General features: G+C 33.8%; 1 protein-coding gene across 10 annotated transcripts in view; it reads right to left on the bottom strand.

Moving 5' to 3' along the window:
- The window catches only part of VPS13B (vacuolar protein sorting 13 homolog B), an 861,603-nt gene that overhangs the window by 343,032 nt on the left and 500,392 nt on the right, over positions 1-18,179 (bottom strand). For all 10 annotated transcript variants that reach the window (XM_073229878.1, XM_073229881.1, XM_073229877.1 and 7 more), the window contains one exon: positions 10,898-11,009. In XM_073229878.1, coding sequence (XP_073085979.1) covers positions 10,898-11,009 — 112 coding nt within the window. The remainder of the gene's footprint in view (positions 1-10,897; positions 11,010-18,179) is intronic.

The following is an 18,179-nucleotide window of genomic DNA, read 5'->3' as shown; positions in this document are numbered from 1 at the left end:
TTATTTTAATTTCCTTAAATCAGTCTATGAAGGAACACTCTCAGCATAGGTAATTTAAAAAAAATCTGTCTTTGTAATCTCTTATCCTTAACCGTTTCTCTGCTTCTCTTTTAGCTTGAGACAAGAAACTGAATCATCTCTCAGAAAAAGAGGTTGTGTTAAGATAAAGGAAAATCTATCAGGCCAGACTGTTCCTCAGAGCTTCAGTATAAGTCAGGGAAAGAACTGTCTTCAACATCACAAAATAGGAGAATCTCAAACTGAGTTAAAAGGAAATGAGGATTTCATCTTGTTCAGGAATTAGCAAATGCAAATTTGAGATCAGAAGGCAAGGAGGAGGCACATATAGAGAGCAGAGGGTTAAGAGAGCAGCTCACATGACAACATATATCTGGGCATGAACACAGAATAAATAACATGTATGCTTTGCTGTTTTCTAGAGGAACAGATCTTTTGAAAGTAATAAAGTGCAATTCAAATAAGATGGTAACTTAACAGAGCCTTTGCTATTTTACATTCCCTGAATTACAGATTCCAAAAGTAACAATCACTATTAACTAAAAGTCTGTGAAAATGTTGATGTTAAAAACTAACTCCACTGAGGGATTTTGTTAGGGAGTAGGAGAATGTGGGAATGGACGATACTCACTTTTGTCATAGAGTCTTTCACAATGTTCGATTTTTTAGCATTAAAATTTATTAACACTTATTCAAAGTATATATTTTAAAAATACCGCTTTGTTGACCATTGATCTAATTTGTTACACAAGGTGTGGTCCTCAAAGCAGTACATCAGTGTCCCCATTGTCAGTGTCATACCCAATCACTTTGGAGATTGGCAGAAATATGCAACTTCAGGCCTCATTCCAGACTGCCCACATCAAAGCCTGCATTTTAACAAGATCCCCAGGTGATTTGTGTGCACATTAAATTTAAGAAGCATTGGTCTAATTCAACATAAATAATCCCCTCTAAGCTTTCTATGGGTTGATCAGCCTCTGCTCCATCAGTGAGGAGGAGCTCAGTTCCTAATGAGATAGTCAACTCATCTCCACCTGCCAACTCCAACTCAATCCTCCAGTTTCCTTCCCTCAGTTAATTTCATCCTTCTAGTTGCTTAAGCCATACAACTGAATTATCCTTATCTCCTTTGTCTCAGACACCATGTGCAATCTATCTGCAAATTCTCTTGGTTTACCTCTAAAGTATTTCCAGAATCTGACCATTTCTCACCATCTTCACAGCCACTACCCTCGGCCAAATGGTCATCTCCTGTCAAGCCGATTGCAATAGTCACAAACCCTTGCCCTTCCCTGCAAGTAGTCTGTTCTTCCATGTGTTGACCTGAATTATCTGCTTAAATTTAAATTTGTTCATGTCACTTCTCTGCTCAAACCCTCCCAAGGCCTTCCATTTGATGAATAAATCAACTCCTCAATAATCAAATGAACTTCATCTTATATACTCAATTAGTTTAAATAACAGAAATAATCCTTAACATGATTCCCTAATGTCAATATAAAACTCCCATTTGTTCTTCTGAACTATTAATCCCTTTGTTTTTAAATGCATCTTTCACCTCTTTTCATATGTATATCTTTAGTACCTGCTGGTGACTCCTTCACTTCTTTCTGCAGGTGGGTATTTGGTAAAGAACAAAAGCATTATTTCAAAATTCTGCACGTGTGGATTATTTACCCTTTCAACAACAACTCAGTCAAAATAATAGCAAAAGTCCTCACAATGGTCTTTAAGTTTCCTCCACAATGTCTCTTACCTCACAGCCTACTATATTCCCCCAGCACATGTCGCCACAGCTGCCACTGGCTTCTTTTGCACACCCATGCTTCAGGATCCTTGTGCTTTCTCCCTAATCTCTGATTAGGATTAACTCCCCATTCCTATCTTCTTCCCTGCTGTGTTGCCTCCATACCACCTACTATATACTGTTAGAATATATATTTGTTTGTAACTCTCTAATTTAGTAAACATAAGTTCCATGAGAGCTTGGATTTTTCTGTCTTATTCACTGATGTACACCCAATACCTATAATATAAAGCCTGATGCAGGCTCCTAATACACATTTACTGAATAAAAATGAATAGCCCCATTTATTATTAGACTTTCGTAATTTGAAAGAAAATGTCATCTCTTTTCATTTTTACTGGTTTGCATTTCTTCTTTTTTTGATAATTAAAATGTCAAACTTTATTAAAGATAAGAGCTTTTTCACCTAAGTACTGTCTGAGGCCTTGAAACCTGTGCTGGGGAAGGCAGATGTTGCATTCTCTCTCTCCTTGCTCGGCGTCGTCCCTCAGCCAATCAGACAAAAGTCTTTAATTTTGCTTTTCAGTAAAATGACAGTGTTAGGCCTGGGTGTAGTTTTCTTTGCACTACAGTTTATTTTCTTTTTCCTTTCTTTGTTTTCTATTCTTTTTTATAGCATATCTGTGCTTCACTTTTTTTTTTTGGCATCATTAATCTACAATTACATGAATGACATTATGGTTACTAGACTCCCCCCAACATCAAGTCCCCCACACATACCCCATTACAGTCACTGTCCATCAGCATAGTAAGAATCACTACTTGTCTTCTCTGTGTTGTACAGCACTCCCCATGCCCACCCCCTACATTATATATGCTAATGGTAATGCCCTTTTTCTCCCTTTGTCCCTCCCCTTCCACCCATCCTCCGTAGTCCCGATCCCTCTGGTAACTGTCAGTCCGTTCTTGGGTTCTGTGAGTCTGCTGCTGTTTTGTTCCTTCAGTTTTTTTCTTTGTTCTTATACACAACATATGAGTGAAATCATTTGGTACACGTCTTTTTCCACCTGGCTTATTTCACTGACCATAATACCCTCTAGCTCCATCCATGTTGTTGCAAATGGTAGGATTTGTTTTCTTCTTATGGCTGAATAATATTCCATTGTGTATATGTACCACATCTTCTTTATCCATTCATCTACTGATGGACACACGTTGCTTCCATTTCTTGGCTACTGTAAAAAGTGTTGCAATAAACATAGGGGTGCATATGTCTTTTTCAAATTGGGTTCCTGCATTCTTAGGGTAAATTCCTAGAAGTGGAATTCCTGGGTCAAATGGTATTTCTATTCTGAGTTTTTTGAGGAACCTCCATATTGCTTTCCACAATGGTTGAACTAGTTTACATTCCCACCAGCAGAGTAGGAGGGTTCCCCTTTCTCCACATCCTCACCAACATTTGTTGTTGGTTGTCTGTTGGATGGTGGCCATCCTTACTGGTGTGAGGTGATATCTTATTGTCGTTTTAATTTGCATTTCTCTGATGATTAGCGATGTGGAGAATCTTATCATGTGCCTGTTCGCCATCTGAATTTCTTCCTTGGAGAAGTGTCTGTTCAGCTCCTCTGCCCATTTTTAATTGGATTATTTGCTTTTTGTTTGTTGAGTTGGGTGAGCTCTTTATATATTTTGGATGTCAATCCTTTATCGGATATGTCATTTATGAATGCATTCTCCCATACTGGAAGATGTCTTTTTGTTCTATTGATGACGTCCTTTGCTGTACAGAAACTTTTCATATTGGTATAGTCCCACTTGTTCATCTTTGCTTTTGTTTCCCTTGCCCGAGGAGATGTGTTCATGAAGAAGGTGTTCATGTTTATGTTGAAGAGATTTTTGCCTATGTTTTTTTCTAAGAGTTTTATGGTTTTATGACTTACATTCAGGTCTTTGATGCATTTTGAGTTTACTTTTGTGTATGGGGTTAGACAATAATGCAGTTTCATTCTCTTACATGTAGCTGTCCAGTTTTGCCAACAGCACCTGTTGAAGAGGCTGTCATTTCCCCACTGTATATCCATGGCTCCTTTATAGTGTATTAATTCACCATATATGATTGGTTTTATATCTGGGCTCTAGTCTGTTCCATTGGTCTATGGATCTGTTCTTGTGCCAGTACTAAATTGTCTTGATTACTGTGACTTTTCAGTAGAGCTTGAAGTCATGGAGCATAATTCCACCTGCTTTCTTCTTCCCTCTCAGGATTGCTTTGGCTATTCAGAGTCTTTTGTGATTCCATATGAATTTTAGAACTATTTGTTCCAGTTTGTTGAAGAATGCTGTTGGTATTTTGATAGGGATTGTATTGAATCTGTAGATTGCTTTAGACAGGATGGTGATTTTGATGATATTAATTCTTCCTAGCCAAGACCATGGGATGAATTTCCATTTGTTAGTGTCCTCTTCAATTTCTCTGAGGCATGTCGTATAGTTTTCAGAGTAGGTCTTTCACTTCCTTGGTTAGGTTTATTCTTAGGTATTTTATATTTTGTGATGCAACTGTGAATGGAATTGTTTTCCTGATTTCTCTTTTTGCTGGTTCATCATTAGTGTATAGGAAAGCCACATATTTCTGTGTATTAATTTTGTATTCTGCAACTTTGCTGAATTTTGACATTAGGTCTAGTAGTTCTGGAGTGGAGTCTTTAGGGTTTTTTATGTACAATATGCCATCTGAAAATAGTGACAGTTTAACTTCTTCTTTACCGATCTGGATGCCTTGTATTTCTTTGTGTTGTCTAATTGCATTGGCTCAGACCTTTAGTACTATGTTGAATAACAGTGAGGAAAGTGGGTATCCCTGTCTTGTTCCCGATCTTAGGTGAAAAGCTTTCAGCTTTTTACTGTTCAGTATGATGTTGGCTGTGGGTTTGTCATATATGGCCTTTATTATGTTGAGGTACTTGTCCTCTATACCCATTTTGTTGAGAGTTTTTATCATGAATGGATGTTGAATTTTGTCGAATGCTTTTTCAGCATCTATGGAGATGATCATGTGTTTTTTTTCCTTCTTTTTGTTTATGTGGTGGATGACCTTGATGGACTTCTGAATATTGTACCATCCTTGCATCCCTGAGATAAATCCCACTTGATCATGGTGTTATGATCCTCTTGATGTATTTTTGAATTCAGTTTGCTGATTTGTTAAGTATTTTTGCATTTATGTTCATCAGGGATATTGGTCTGTAATTTTCTTTTTTTGTGGTGTCTTGCCTGGCTTTGATATTAGAGGAATGCTGGCTTCATAGAATGAGTTTGGAAATATTCCCTCCTCTTCTATTTTTTGGAAAACTTTAAGGAGAATGGGTATCATGTCTTCTCTATATGTCTGGTAAAATTCAGCAGTGAATCCATCTGGTACGGGGTTTTGTTCTTGGGTAGTTTTTTGATTATCAATTCAATTTTGTTGCTTGTAACTGGTCTGTTTAGGTTTTCTGCTTCTTCCTTGGTCAGTCTTGGAAGGTTATTTTTCTAGGAAGTTGTCCATTTCTTCTAGGTTTTCCAGATTGCTAGCATATAGATTTTCATAATATTCTCTAATAATTCTCTAATAATTTGTCTTTCTGTGGGGTCCATCATGATTTTTACTTTCTCATTTCTGATTCTGTTGATGTGTATTGATTCTCTTTTTCTCTTAGTAAGTGTGGCTAGTGGTTTATCTATTTTGTTTATTTTCTTAAAGAACCAGCTCTTGTCTTCACTGATTTTTTCTATTGTTTTACTCTTCTCAATTTTATTTATTTCTTCTCTGATCTTTATTTTGTCCCTCCTTCTGCTGACTTTAGGCCTCATTTGTTCTTCTTTTTCCAATTTCAATAATTGTGACTTTAGACTATTCATTTGGGATTGTTCTTCCTTCTTTAAATAGGCCTGGATTGCAATATATTTTCCTCTTAAAACTGACTTCACTGAGTCCCAGAGAAGTTGTGGCTTTGTGTTGTTGTTGTCATTTGTCTCCATATATTGTTTAATCTTTGTTTTAATTTGGTCATTGATCCACTGATTGTTTAGGAGCATGTTGTCAAACCTCCATGTGTTTGTGGGCCTTTTTGTTTTCTTTGTACAATTTATTTCTAGTTTTATACCTTTGCAATCTGAGAAGTGGGATGGTAGAATTTCAATCTTTTAGAATTTACGGAGGTTCTTTTTGTGGCCTTCTATGTGGTCTATTCTGGGAAATTTTCCATGTGCACCTGAGTAGAATGTGTGTCCTGTGGCTTTTGGGTGTAGAGTTCTATAGATGTCTATTAGGTCCATGTGTTCTAGTATGTTGTTCAGTGCCTCTGTGTCCTTACTTATTTTCTGTCTGGTGGATCTGTCCTTTGGAGTGAATGGTGTGTTGAAGTCTCCTAAAATGAATGCATTGCATTCTATTTCCTCCTTTAGTTCTGCTAGTATTTGTTTCACATATGCTGGTGCTCCTGTATTGGGTGCATATATATTTATAATGGTTATATCCTCTTGTTGGACTGACCCCTTTATCATTATGTAATGTCCTTCTTTATCTCTTGTTACTTTCTTTGTTTTGAAGTCTTTTTCTGTCTGATACAAGTACAGCAACACATGCTTTTTTCTCCCCATTGTTTGCATGAAATATCTTTTCCCATCCCTTCACTTTTAGTCTGTGTATATCTTTGGGTTTTAGGTGAGTCTCTTGTAAGCAGCATATAGATGGATCTTGTTTTCTTATCCATTCTATTACTCCGTGTCTTTTGATTGTTGCTTTCCATCCATTTACATTTAGGGTGATTATCAAAAGATATGTACTTGTTGCCATTACAGGCTTTGGATTCATGGTTACCAAAGGTTCAATGGTAGCTTCTTTACTATCTAACCATCTAATTTAACTCTCTTATTAAGCTATTATAAACACAGTCTGATGATTCTCTGTTCTTCACTTTTGATAATTTCTATTCTTTTATCTCTAAACCCTCTAATCTTATATTCTGTTCTGTGCATCTGCTGTTCTGACTATCCAATGAGTCCTTAGCTTCACATATTGTATAATTCAATTTTCATATTAATTTTAAATAGAGCTCATTTCTATAGAATCTTCCATCTGTTTAACATTTTTTCTTAAAAATACTAATAATAGTCCAAAAGCCAGTGCTATTTTCTCCCAGAAATGGCACATCTGTTCCTGCCAGGCACAATGGCCAATGTGTGGATCATTTCAATCCAATCATTAATTAGGCTAGGTTGAAGTTAGTTTGCAACTGAAACTCAATTCTCCTTTGGCTTCAAAGGTCTCAAGGGCAAGACTTGTCCTGTGTTTGCTGTAGGCCTCTCCCAACAGTGTTGTAGTATTCAAAAGACATACAATGCAAGCCACACATTTGACCCACCTATGCATATTAAAGTTTCCTAAACTTAAAAAATAGTGAAAAATAGTAGTAATATACTTAATAGTAAAATATTATTATAACAATGTAAAGATTATTGAGATATTTTACTTTACATTCTTAATTCTTCAAAATCTTGTGTATATTCATACTTAGAGAACATCTCAGTTTGGACCAGCCACATTTCAAAAACAGAGTAGCCACATGTAGTCAGTGGCTGCCGTGCTGAACAGTACATCTCTAGAATGTCTGTTTTAAGGAATGTGAAACTTTGAGAAATGCAATTTCTTCTTGTCAGCTTCCTCTCCCTACCCAACACTCAGAAAAACCACTACAAAGTATCTGGGGCTTCTCCAGATTCCAATTCATTGTAGCCCACATGACTGATAAATGCCCCTTGACTTTTACTTCTCACAAAATCCCTGTGCATTTAGCCAAACAGGGCAAATAATTTCAGAGTTGTAAAGTGTACCCAATCTCCATGTGCCTAATAAAGGTATTTCTCTCTCTCTGGAATTTACTTCCTCTTCCCCTCTCTATGACATCAGTCTTGGAGACTTTTTTAAAATAAGCTTTATTGAGATATAATTGACTTCCCATAAAATTTATCTTTTGATGTGTGAAATTCAGTATTTTTTAATGTATGCTCATTGTTCTCATTATACATAATTCATTGTACAAGCACGTACTGTACATTTCATTGTACATTACTAATTCCAGATCATTTTTATCAGCCCAGAATGAAACCCTACACCCATTAGCAGTCATTCTCTTCCCTCCTAGAAATCACTATCTACTTTATGTCTCTATGTATTTGTCCATTGTGGCCATTTTATCTAAGTGGAATCATTTAACATGTGGTTGTTGGTGTCTGACTTCTTTCACTTTGCCTGTTTTCTAGGCTGATTCATCTTACAGCATATACTTCATTATTTTCTATGCAGAATATTCTATTGAATGGGTATGCCACATTTTGTTTATTCATTCATCACATGATGAACTCCGGGTATTTTCCACTTTTTGGCTATCATGAATAACCAAATGCTGCTATGAACAATTATGTGCATGCTTTTGTATGGACATGTTTTCAATTTTCTTGAGTACAAACCTAAGAGTAGAATTGCTGCTCCATATGGTTAAACTCTGTATTTAAGCTTAGGAGAAATTGCCAGTTTCCCCAATAATGCACCATTTTATATTCCTACGAAGAATGTGCGAGGTTCCTGATTTCTCCAAATACGTTGTCCTTTTGCTTATTGCTATTCTAGTGTAGTTTTGACTTGCATTTTCCTAATGATTAATTGGTTTGAACATACTTTCATGTGCTTATTAGCCATGTTTATATCTTCTTGGTGTGTGTGTGTGTGTGTGTGTGTGTGTGTGTGTGTATTTAAATCATTTGTCCATTTTTTAATTGGGTCGTTCTTCTATTATTGAGTATTAAGAGTTCTTTACAAATTATTCTGGATACAAGTCTCTAATGAGATACATAATTTGTAAATATTTTCTCATATTTTGTGGATTGTCACTTTCTTGATATAGTATTTTACAGTACAAAGTTAATAATTTTGATAAAGTTCAATTTATCTATTTTTTTGTTCCCTGTGTTTTTGGTGTCATTTTGAAGAAACCATTACCTAATCTAAGGTCACAAAGATTAAGTACTCTTATGTTTCTTCCTATAAGTTTCAGAATTTAGTTCTTATATTTAAGTTTCTGATCCATTTTGAGTTAATTTTTGTGTATGGTGGTAAGTAAGGGTTCACCTTCACATGGATATCCAGTAGTCTGAGTACCATTTGAAAAAGACTATTCTTTACCACTGAATTATCTTTGCTCCTTTACCAAAAACCTACTGACAGTATATGTAATGGTTTATTTCTGGCTTTTCGATTCCATTCATTGATTTGCACGTCCATCCTCAGGCCAGTACTCTACTGTCTTGTTTGCTATTGTTCTATCACAGGTTTTGAAATCAGGAAATGTGAGTCCTCCAACTTTGTTCTTCTTTTCCAAGACTGTTTTGGCTATTCTGGAGCCCTTGAATTTCAATATGAATAATTTCCATATGAATTCAGTTTCACCTTGTCAAGTTCTGCAAAGAAACTAGGTGGAATTTAGTGGGGATTTTGTTGAACCTGCAGATCATTTTGAGAAGTACTCCCACTGAACAATACTAAGTCTTCTGATTTATGTAAATGGGATATAATTCTATTTATTTAGATCTTTTTAAATTTCTTTCAACAATCTTATGTAGTTTTCAGAGTGTAAGTCTGCACTCCTCTTGGAAAATTTATTTGCACTTATTTAAGTTTTTCAGTGGATTCATTTTATATTGGAATATATAGGATTTCCTATATATATATAAGATCATCTCATCTACAGAAAGGTAATTTTCTTTTTTTCTTACTGTCTGGAACGCCTTTTATTCCAGTTTCTTGCCTAACTGCCCTGGCTACAGGTCTTTTTTGAGGACCACTTACTTTTGAAGTGGAATAGATAAATATGCCTGAAAGAATTACCAAATGTTAGAAAATTAGATTATTGTCACCCAGAAAGGATTCTACTGTAATTCTTTCCCTAGAGACTGAGGAAGTCAAAAGATCTTGACTCTTGACCAGTTGTGATCTTGAGTAGGGAATATTCTTTTGGACTCTCAGTTTCCTAATCCACAAAATAAAGTAAGTTGGATTGGATAATTTCTAAGGTCTCCTTTAATTCTGACATACTGAGATTTTACATAAACTAGCAAAATAAAAACTTATTTAAGGATGAATACTATAAGCTACCAAAAAAGTAATACAGAAATGAGAGCTTGATATTTATTCAAGGGGAAAAAAAAATCAACTCATGTAGCAGAAAATTTTGAGAAAATGAAATCCCTAGGTCCATTTAAAGTAAAAATAGCTGTCACCCTCTAAGTGGTAAACATACCACAAAAATCAGAATCTTTCCTAGCAGTAACGTTTATTAAAGGACATTGAAATTTATTTTTAAGAGAGATTATGATATCTGAAAAACAGAGCAGCAGAAAGAACAAGACGCTTGTTCATCTGTATTTCTGTGACTTTTCTCACTTGGTATTATTTGCAACTGTACTTTTATGTCTGGCAGCAGTGCCAACTTCAGTAAGGATAATGTATTTTTTTTATCATGTTGATTACATATGTTCACCAGTTTAGATGTCCATTTATGCTTGGTGTGGTTTGCAAAATACTTGGTGACAAAATCCAGAGCATGGCGTTTTCACAGAAAGTGTTTACTGTGAAATTTCGCCTTAGAAGTTTGCTTTTCCTTACAGCTTTGATCCATATGACATCTACAGTCCTACAATTCAAATAATGACTTACAGTTAAATAAAGAAAATGCTTCAATTTGATACAACATGACTACAGTAGGATGTGGTAAGGGGACCTCATTTTCTTATGTGATTAGAGATTTGGTCAAATTTAAAGTCTGATGAAATTTTCCAAACTGCCCCTCTTCAGTTTTATAGTGATTTGGTACTTACATTCTGTTATTCATCAACACTTCACAGAAATACTTGATTTGTTTGAGCGAATTTAAAAAACCACAACTGAAGAAAATCAGAAAAACCTGGTTTTAAATATCAAAGATCCTGAATGAAAAGTATTCCTATGGGCCACACTAAGCAAGTTTTATTGATCAGTGCACTTCTTTGCAGGATGAAATTGTTGCAAGACTGAACATAAGACAATAAACTTACTGGTAAATATCTTTCCTGAGGACAGATCTGCCAAGGGGATTGTCAGCCTGGGGAGCCATAGCAACAGAGCCAATCTTCAAAACCATGGTGTCTTCTTTTGATGCCTGATTAACTGCAACAAAAGAAATTGATTCATGAGGTATAAGTGGATCTGTGCATCGTTTCATATGTAAGGAGAGATCTTTGAATAATGGGGTAGAGACACATTAAGATAAACCAATAAAGGAGGACAAGGAAAAAATTACATCTACAATAAAAATATTTGATGCTTTTCTTAACTGTTTCATTTATATCCCATTAAGGCGTTTTCTGTTTACACAATTAAAATGGCAATAAAAAACCAATTAAACTCAAACATTAAAACATATATTAAATATATATGAATAGTACTGAAGCAGTATGTTTATTTAATTTCATAATCTTATACTACTGCATCTTTCTCCCAAGTGATTGTCAGCCGTAGGTTTTTAATAAAGGATTTTATCTTTATCTTAAAGTATACCACAAAATCAGTAACAAATTCTTAAAGACATTTATGTTTACATGTTCAATTATTAAATACAACACACACACACACACACACACACACACACACTCACACACTCACACACTCACAATATAGCACCTTAAGCTGTTACATATCAGAAAATCCAAAAGAAATATTATGGCTACAATGGTAAAGAAAGAAAAAAACCAAGAAATCATTTCATATATAAAGCATTTGTCTTGTTATTGTAGGCACTTTCAGTTTTAATAATTTCTATTTTAAAATTGCTTGAGAATAGTAATTTCACACCTCTATAAAAGTTCTATCTCCTAATAGAGTCTTAAACAATATATAGGGTAAAAAGATATATCAATTCTGAATCTTTGTACTGAAAAAACAGTACTTTGCCATTTTTTTAAATCTCATAAAGCTCAACAATTTTTCTATAAATCACCAGCTAATCTGATGTCTTTTCTAAGGATCATTTGGAACAGAGAGGGATTCCTATGGCCCCACTAATTTATATTAAATTTTACTCCTCACAGATTCTTGTAACTGTTTAAAAATTGCTAACAATATATAAATTTCTGGGTTTTGAAGAAAACATACTAAAACTCATAATTTCTCTCAAGGACCAATCTTCTGCTACAAATAGAAAAGGACTGGCTGCAAGACTTCAGGAATACCCTGAACAGAACATGCCTACAAAGACATACAATCCATATTTCCCAAACTGTAGTGCCCAAAGAATGCAAAAGCTTAGAGATTATTTCCAGCTGCTGCAGCAGTACACTCGGTATGGTTTAACTTATATTAGTCTAAAATGTAAAGTCAAAACTAAGAAAATCAGAAAAAGTAAAAAGAAAGACATTCAATGAGGAAAAAAGGGACCAGAATAAGACTTACATAAAGGGAGTGGCAAAATGGCGGTTTGGGGTGGTGGGGAGACAGGAAGGAGGGCAAAACGGGAAAAAAAGAGACGAACTATTATAATAAATATTAGCATGTGGATAGCATAATAAAGACAGTACTTTTAAATGTCCACAGCAAAAAAAGATCAAATAGAAAACTACTTCTCATGCAGCTGCACTATTTTCAAATGACTAGAGGTCTGACTTGATTATAGGTCCTTATACTATGAACACTGTTTGCATTTCACAGATCTTGCATTTTATGTCAAGCTTATCAAACAGTTCCATGTGAGTAAAACCTCTGATTAAACAGCAGACATCAATTAAATCAATAAATAGTAAGCCTGGAGAATAGACCATACCACAGAAGTGCAATTAGTGTACTTGCTAACTGTTCTTCTAGGCTACAGATACTACCCGCCATATGAAAGTCTGAAACGTAATAGAAACACTGCAGTAAATGAGGTACATATGGAAGAAAAATGACGTACTTGGTGTTACACACAAAGCCAGATCTAGGAACAGAATTCTGTTTCTGCTAAAGCCAAAAGTGTTCTCACTAGATTATACTGACTATGAAGTTATAATAAAAAAGGCACTTAATGCATATCATTCACAAACTAGATTAATCAACTTTATTACAGAAAGTATTTACATAATCAAAATGTGTATTTAAGATATAAGAAAAAATAATAAAATTATGTATTTATACAAGAAAGTGCCTTGAGTTATTTCTTCAGTTACTTTATTGTTGGGAGGAAAAAGCTTCCTTTTTTGGTTTATTTCACCTACATTTAATAGTTGGACCTTATGAGGAAATGTTCCTTTTAGAAGTATTTCAACATGAAAATGAATGCCTTCCTTCTTTGCTTTGACTGTATTTTTAAAAACTTGAGCCTCATGAGGAACTACTCACTCTAGAAGACTCATACTAGATCCAAAAAAATGGTCCTGTCTTCTGAAATAAATAGTTTAAGCTGGAAGTCAAACACCTGCAGATATAGAATCTTGATAATAACTGCAATAATGCAAACAATATTCAAGTTGAGACTAGATTTTCAATATCACTTCTTTAAATGAAACATTAAAATGTTAAATATATCTTTCATATTATTAACTGATTTTACACATGAACTAATAAAAACTTCTACATTTAATGTAATATGAAATATAAGTCTGAAAGATTTTATCTTTTCTAGGGGAAAGAGAGTGTGTATTGAAAATTAAAAGGCTATGAACAAATGTGAAGTTAAGGGCTTGTATAAGGAACAAAGAGCTAAATTAAAGAGCAGCATTTTTATGCAATTGTCAAGTAACATAAGACTTGCTTATAATGAAGTTTTCTTAAATCCAGCATGAAATAAAAGTGTTTCTGGAGACTTCAACTTTCCTTTAAGATTCTAAATATAAACTCAATATAGTAAAACATCTAAAGTCAAGAAAGAGTATTGGAACTTGCCACTGTGCAATGTTATCCTTTAGTAAACTCAGAATTGTAGTGGAAGCTATCAACAAAAGGTGTTATTAGTTACTGCCATATTAGCAGTTGAAGAGAGAGAAGGTTCAATAAATGTGTAACTTAATGTTATGTATATTATTGGGAAAAATAGTTGCATCTAGTTTGCCAATCATCTCTCACATATAAGAACAAATTGCTGGAGATATTTTTATAATTCAGTTTCTGCTGAGAAGTACGATATTTAGCTATGTTATCACACTCATTAAGACAGTTTACACATATTTTCAGTTTAATTAATCTCATGAAATATTACTCAAGAAAAATTTTTAAAGCTTTTCTGAAGTAAAATGAATATAATGCTCTTCATTCTTACTAGATTACTGCAGTCATTTAATTAATCATATTTATTTCTAATGGAATTGCTAATTCAATCATGTTTTCCTTATTTAGTCAGATTATATCTTTAAAAATGTATTAAATGGAAACATTCAATCTTTCACATATATTAAAAATACATTTAAAGATTTGTCTTTATTTTAAAATGATTAAATGGTGAATTTTATATTATATGGATTTTACTGCAATAAAAATTTTTTTCATGGGTGAATTATGATCACTTGAATTAAGAGTAGCAATGATAGAAGATGAAGTGTCAAAAAAATCTAACATAATGTGCCAAAACCTGTGAACCTTTGACCCTCATTTTTATTTTTGTATTTTTTGGATAGGCATATATTCTGGCAACTCAAAACACCTCAGATAGATAACAGATGTAAGTACAGACAAAAGTAAAGATATGTACATGTAAATATAAATATAGATGCACATAAAGATGTGTGCATGCACATGTATACACACATACACACACACACACACAGAGGCAGAAACAAAAACAAAAATGAAAAAATACATACAATGCAATGCAGGTCAGACAAAAGGCTTGATACAAAAAGCTCTTATTAACTGACAAGGGAAAGATGAGCAACTCTTTAGAAAAAAGATGGACTTTTCATTATGGGACTATAAAAGACCAAAAAGTTTGATACACCTCTGTTAGAATGAGTAAGGAATTAGTATAAACTGGTGCAGTCATTTAGGAGGACAATCTGACATCCCTTATATAATTTTAAAGGTATTTGCCCTTTGATATAGCAATCCTATTGCTAGGAATTTATATCTATATATACACTCACTCAAGTCATGAAAAATACCAGTAAAAAAGGTGTTTATTGCAAAAAGGATTCATCATAAGCAAAGGAATAACATTAACCAAAAGTCCACAGAGAAATGTAGCAGACTGTATTTTCCAAAGATGGCTTTGGAAACAATAGACCACTGTCCCACATGCTCTTACTAAAGGTTACCTGCTCAGGAAGAACTTATGCATTGAATTTGAATTTGGAATTATGCCTTAAAATCCCACTATAACATCACTAAAAAAAGAAAAGAAAAATCTTTAAGAATAATTTCATAAAAGTCTGGAAATATTTTTGCAATTATAATTAATTGGGGATCTCCTTAATTATAGAAGCCAAATGGGAAATTTAAAACATCAACAAAACTGTATGATATTCAGTATTAGTTAATGGTTATAACACATAAGCCAAAACAACAAACAAACCAAACAAGCACACAAAGGAAATAAAGCTGTTCTTTTCTTTCCCTTTTCTCAAATAGTCACTTTATTCCTTCTGTCATGTACACAAATCAGTGAAGTGCAGGACTGTTGCAACAAATCACTCAGTATGATAGAAAAATGAAGCTACAGTTAACCAGTGAACTTCTGATAACTGCCTCATTGCTGAGGTGCTCACACAGGTGCTACCACCCTTAATCAGTGAGCTCCCATTGCTTTTCTTGTTGACTAAACTATCCCTGCACATTCGTGTTACTCAGAAAGTATCACAGATCTTGCTCTAGTCAGAAGGGCTTTCAAGTAGATTGGCAGTTCCTGAAAAAATGGAATTCTAAACAAAGAATTACTATATGATCCAGCACTTCCATGGCTAGGTTCACACCCAAAAGAACTGAAAATAGGCTCGAACAGATACTTGCATGCTAGTAGTGTTCATTACTCACAATGGACAACCCAAAGTAGAAATAACCTAAGTGTCTGATAGCTGAATGGATAAACAGAATGTGCTACATCCACACAGTATTATTCAACCCTAAAAAGGAATGAGGTTCTGATACATGCTACAACACAGATGGACCTTGAAAACATTATGCTAACTGAAATAAGTCACACACAAGAGGACAAATAGTCTCTGCTTCCACTTATCTGAAATATCTAGAGAAGGCAAATTCATAGAGACAGAAAATAAATCAGAGGTCACAAAGGGCTGAGGGTAGTTACTGCTTGAAGGGTAGGAACTGGTGTTTGGGATGATGAAACATTTTGGAAATAGAGTGGTGATGGCTATAAAACATTGTTAATGTAACTTAACCTATTAATGTACATTTAAAATGGTTAGAAATGGAAAATATTTTGTTATAGAATTAAAATGGTTAGAAATGGAAAATATTTTGTTACAGAAATTTTATCACAATAAAAATGAAAAAAAGACTTCGAATTCAATGGCCAAGATATTTTACATTTTATAGGCAAACTCTGTCAAAGCAGAAACATTTAACACTATAAATAGATCCTCCTAGTGATCTAAGTCACCTAAGGTCTACGGCACTGACATGGACTGTGAAATAAGTTAGTCATATAAACTCTCTCACAAAGGAGCTCTGTACTTAAGGGGCTGTATACTTAAAGGAGCTCTGTAATACTAACAGCAAGGACATGCAGAAGCATTCAGTACATCAAACAGATAAAATGTCTGATTCAGAAGGATTTGGTACAAACACTAATGGACACTTACTTAAAAGTCTTAGCCAGACTGGCTCAACTAGAAAAAACAACATACTGATACTGCTAGACCTAATTTCAAAGCTTAAATGGGAGTAGAAGCATATGCATTTAGTTTATTTTTTTATTTGTATTTGTGATCAATACTGGTATTTTATGGTGTGAAACTTAAGGTCTGAAGCCTTTAATTAAAATAGTCTAGGGGATAGTAAGAGGAAAAAGGACTCAACATAGGGTTAGTTAATATGCAACTGCTACATAGAGACCAGTTAGGTCATATAATCCTAGGATGATATGAAATTACTGAATTTCTATACTAATGAAAAAGTATCAATCAGATATGTTGCTTTACTTCCTGATTTGTCTGCATGTCCTTCCCCTATTTTTTCATAGAGTATTCTCCCTGTATATCTCTCTACCTCATCCTAACCTCTCACCTCCAATATTACTTTTTCCTTATATTTCAATGAAATTTTAGCAACACTAATTGTTTACATTTAAGTGAGTACAATTAGATTATGGAATGGGAACATACACATTTTTCAGAAAATCATAAAAGCTTACTAAAATATCTTTTTAAAAGAAATTATAGGAACTCGCTTTAGTTAGGAAAATGAATGTTTTTATACCTAAGAGATATTTATGAAAAATAATGCCTTTAATTGTTTAAAAAAATGTTGGAGATTTTGTAATATATCGTGTTTATTTTTATCTAGATACAAAATTTCTGTAATTTTAATGGAAAAAGTTCATTAATATGCAGTAAAATATACAGTAATATGCTATTTCTAAAATTTAGTGTACTACTCCTGACTCTTCACAAAGCAATGATTAATTTTATGATTAATTTCCCAAAATAATGAATAATTAACTTTGTAATTACAAAGCCAAACTATTTTTTTTGATAGTGTTTCCCCCAGTTCTCAGTTGGAAAATCAAAAATATGGTTTTAAAATTTCAGTAACCTTTTATGTCTGTTCCTCTTCTTGTATGGTTATGAGAAAATATTATTATGACTCTCAACTTGGTTCTCAGAGAACTGTGTGAAAACGTAGGTTTCTTTTTTAACCTATGTAACTTAAATATGAATTATATTACCTAAACATTCATTACATATTCACATAATAATGACAATAATAAAGGAAAAAGCATAAAAGTCATTGTCTCTGCAATGAATATATAGCATCTTTTCTGGTTAGTGGTTTGCTTCTCATGTCACTGTAATTGCTCAATAAAGACTGTATTCTTTACCGTACATATGTTTCGACAAACCATCTGAACAGACGAAAACTGTAGAATGCTGTCAGAATATAGAATATGCAGAAAATACTAATTTCACAGCTCAAAGTAATCCATTTTATGACGGTTCCTAGCAAAACTTAGAATGAAAAGAATAGGAATCTGTAAGTATAATACACTGAATTTATCTCTATACATCTTGATAACTAGAAACTATACAGCTCTACAATTTTTTTTATGTAGAAATGTTGAAAAACATTACTTTGAATAAATCTTGATTATTGATGAATTAGGCAGAATACTTCCCTAATAAGATCATTTGTCTTTGG

This window comes from Manis javanica, chromosome 2, assembly GCF_040802235.1.
Source record: "Manis javanica isolate MJ-LG chromosome 2, MJ_LKY, whole genome shotgun sequence".
In the NCBI taxonomy this organism is placed as follows: Eukaryota; Metazoa; Chordata; class Mammalia; order Pholidota; family Manidae; genus Manis; species Manis javanica.
Note: the sequence above shows the minus strand (reverse complement) of the source record. Positions and strands in the feature narration are given on the sequence as shown.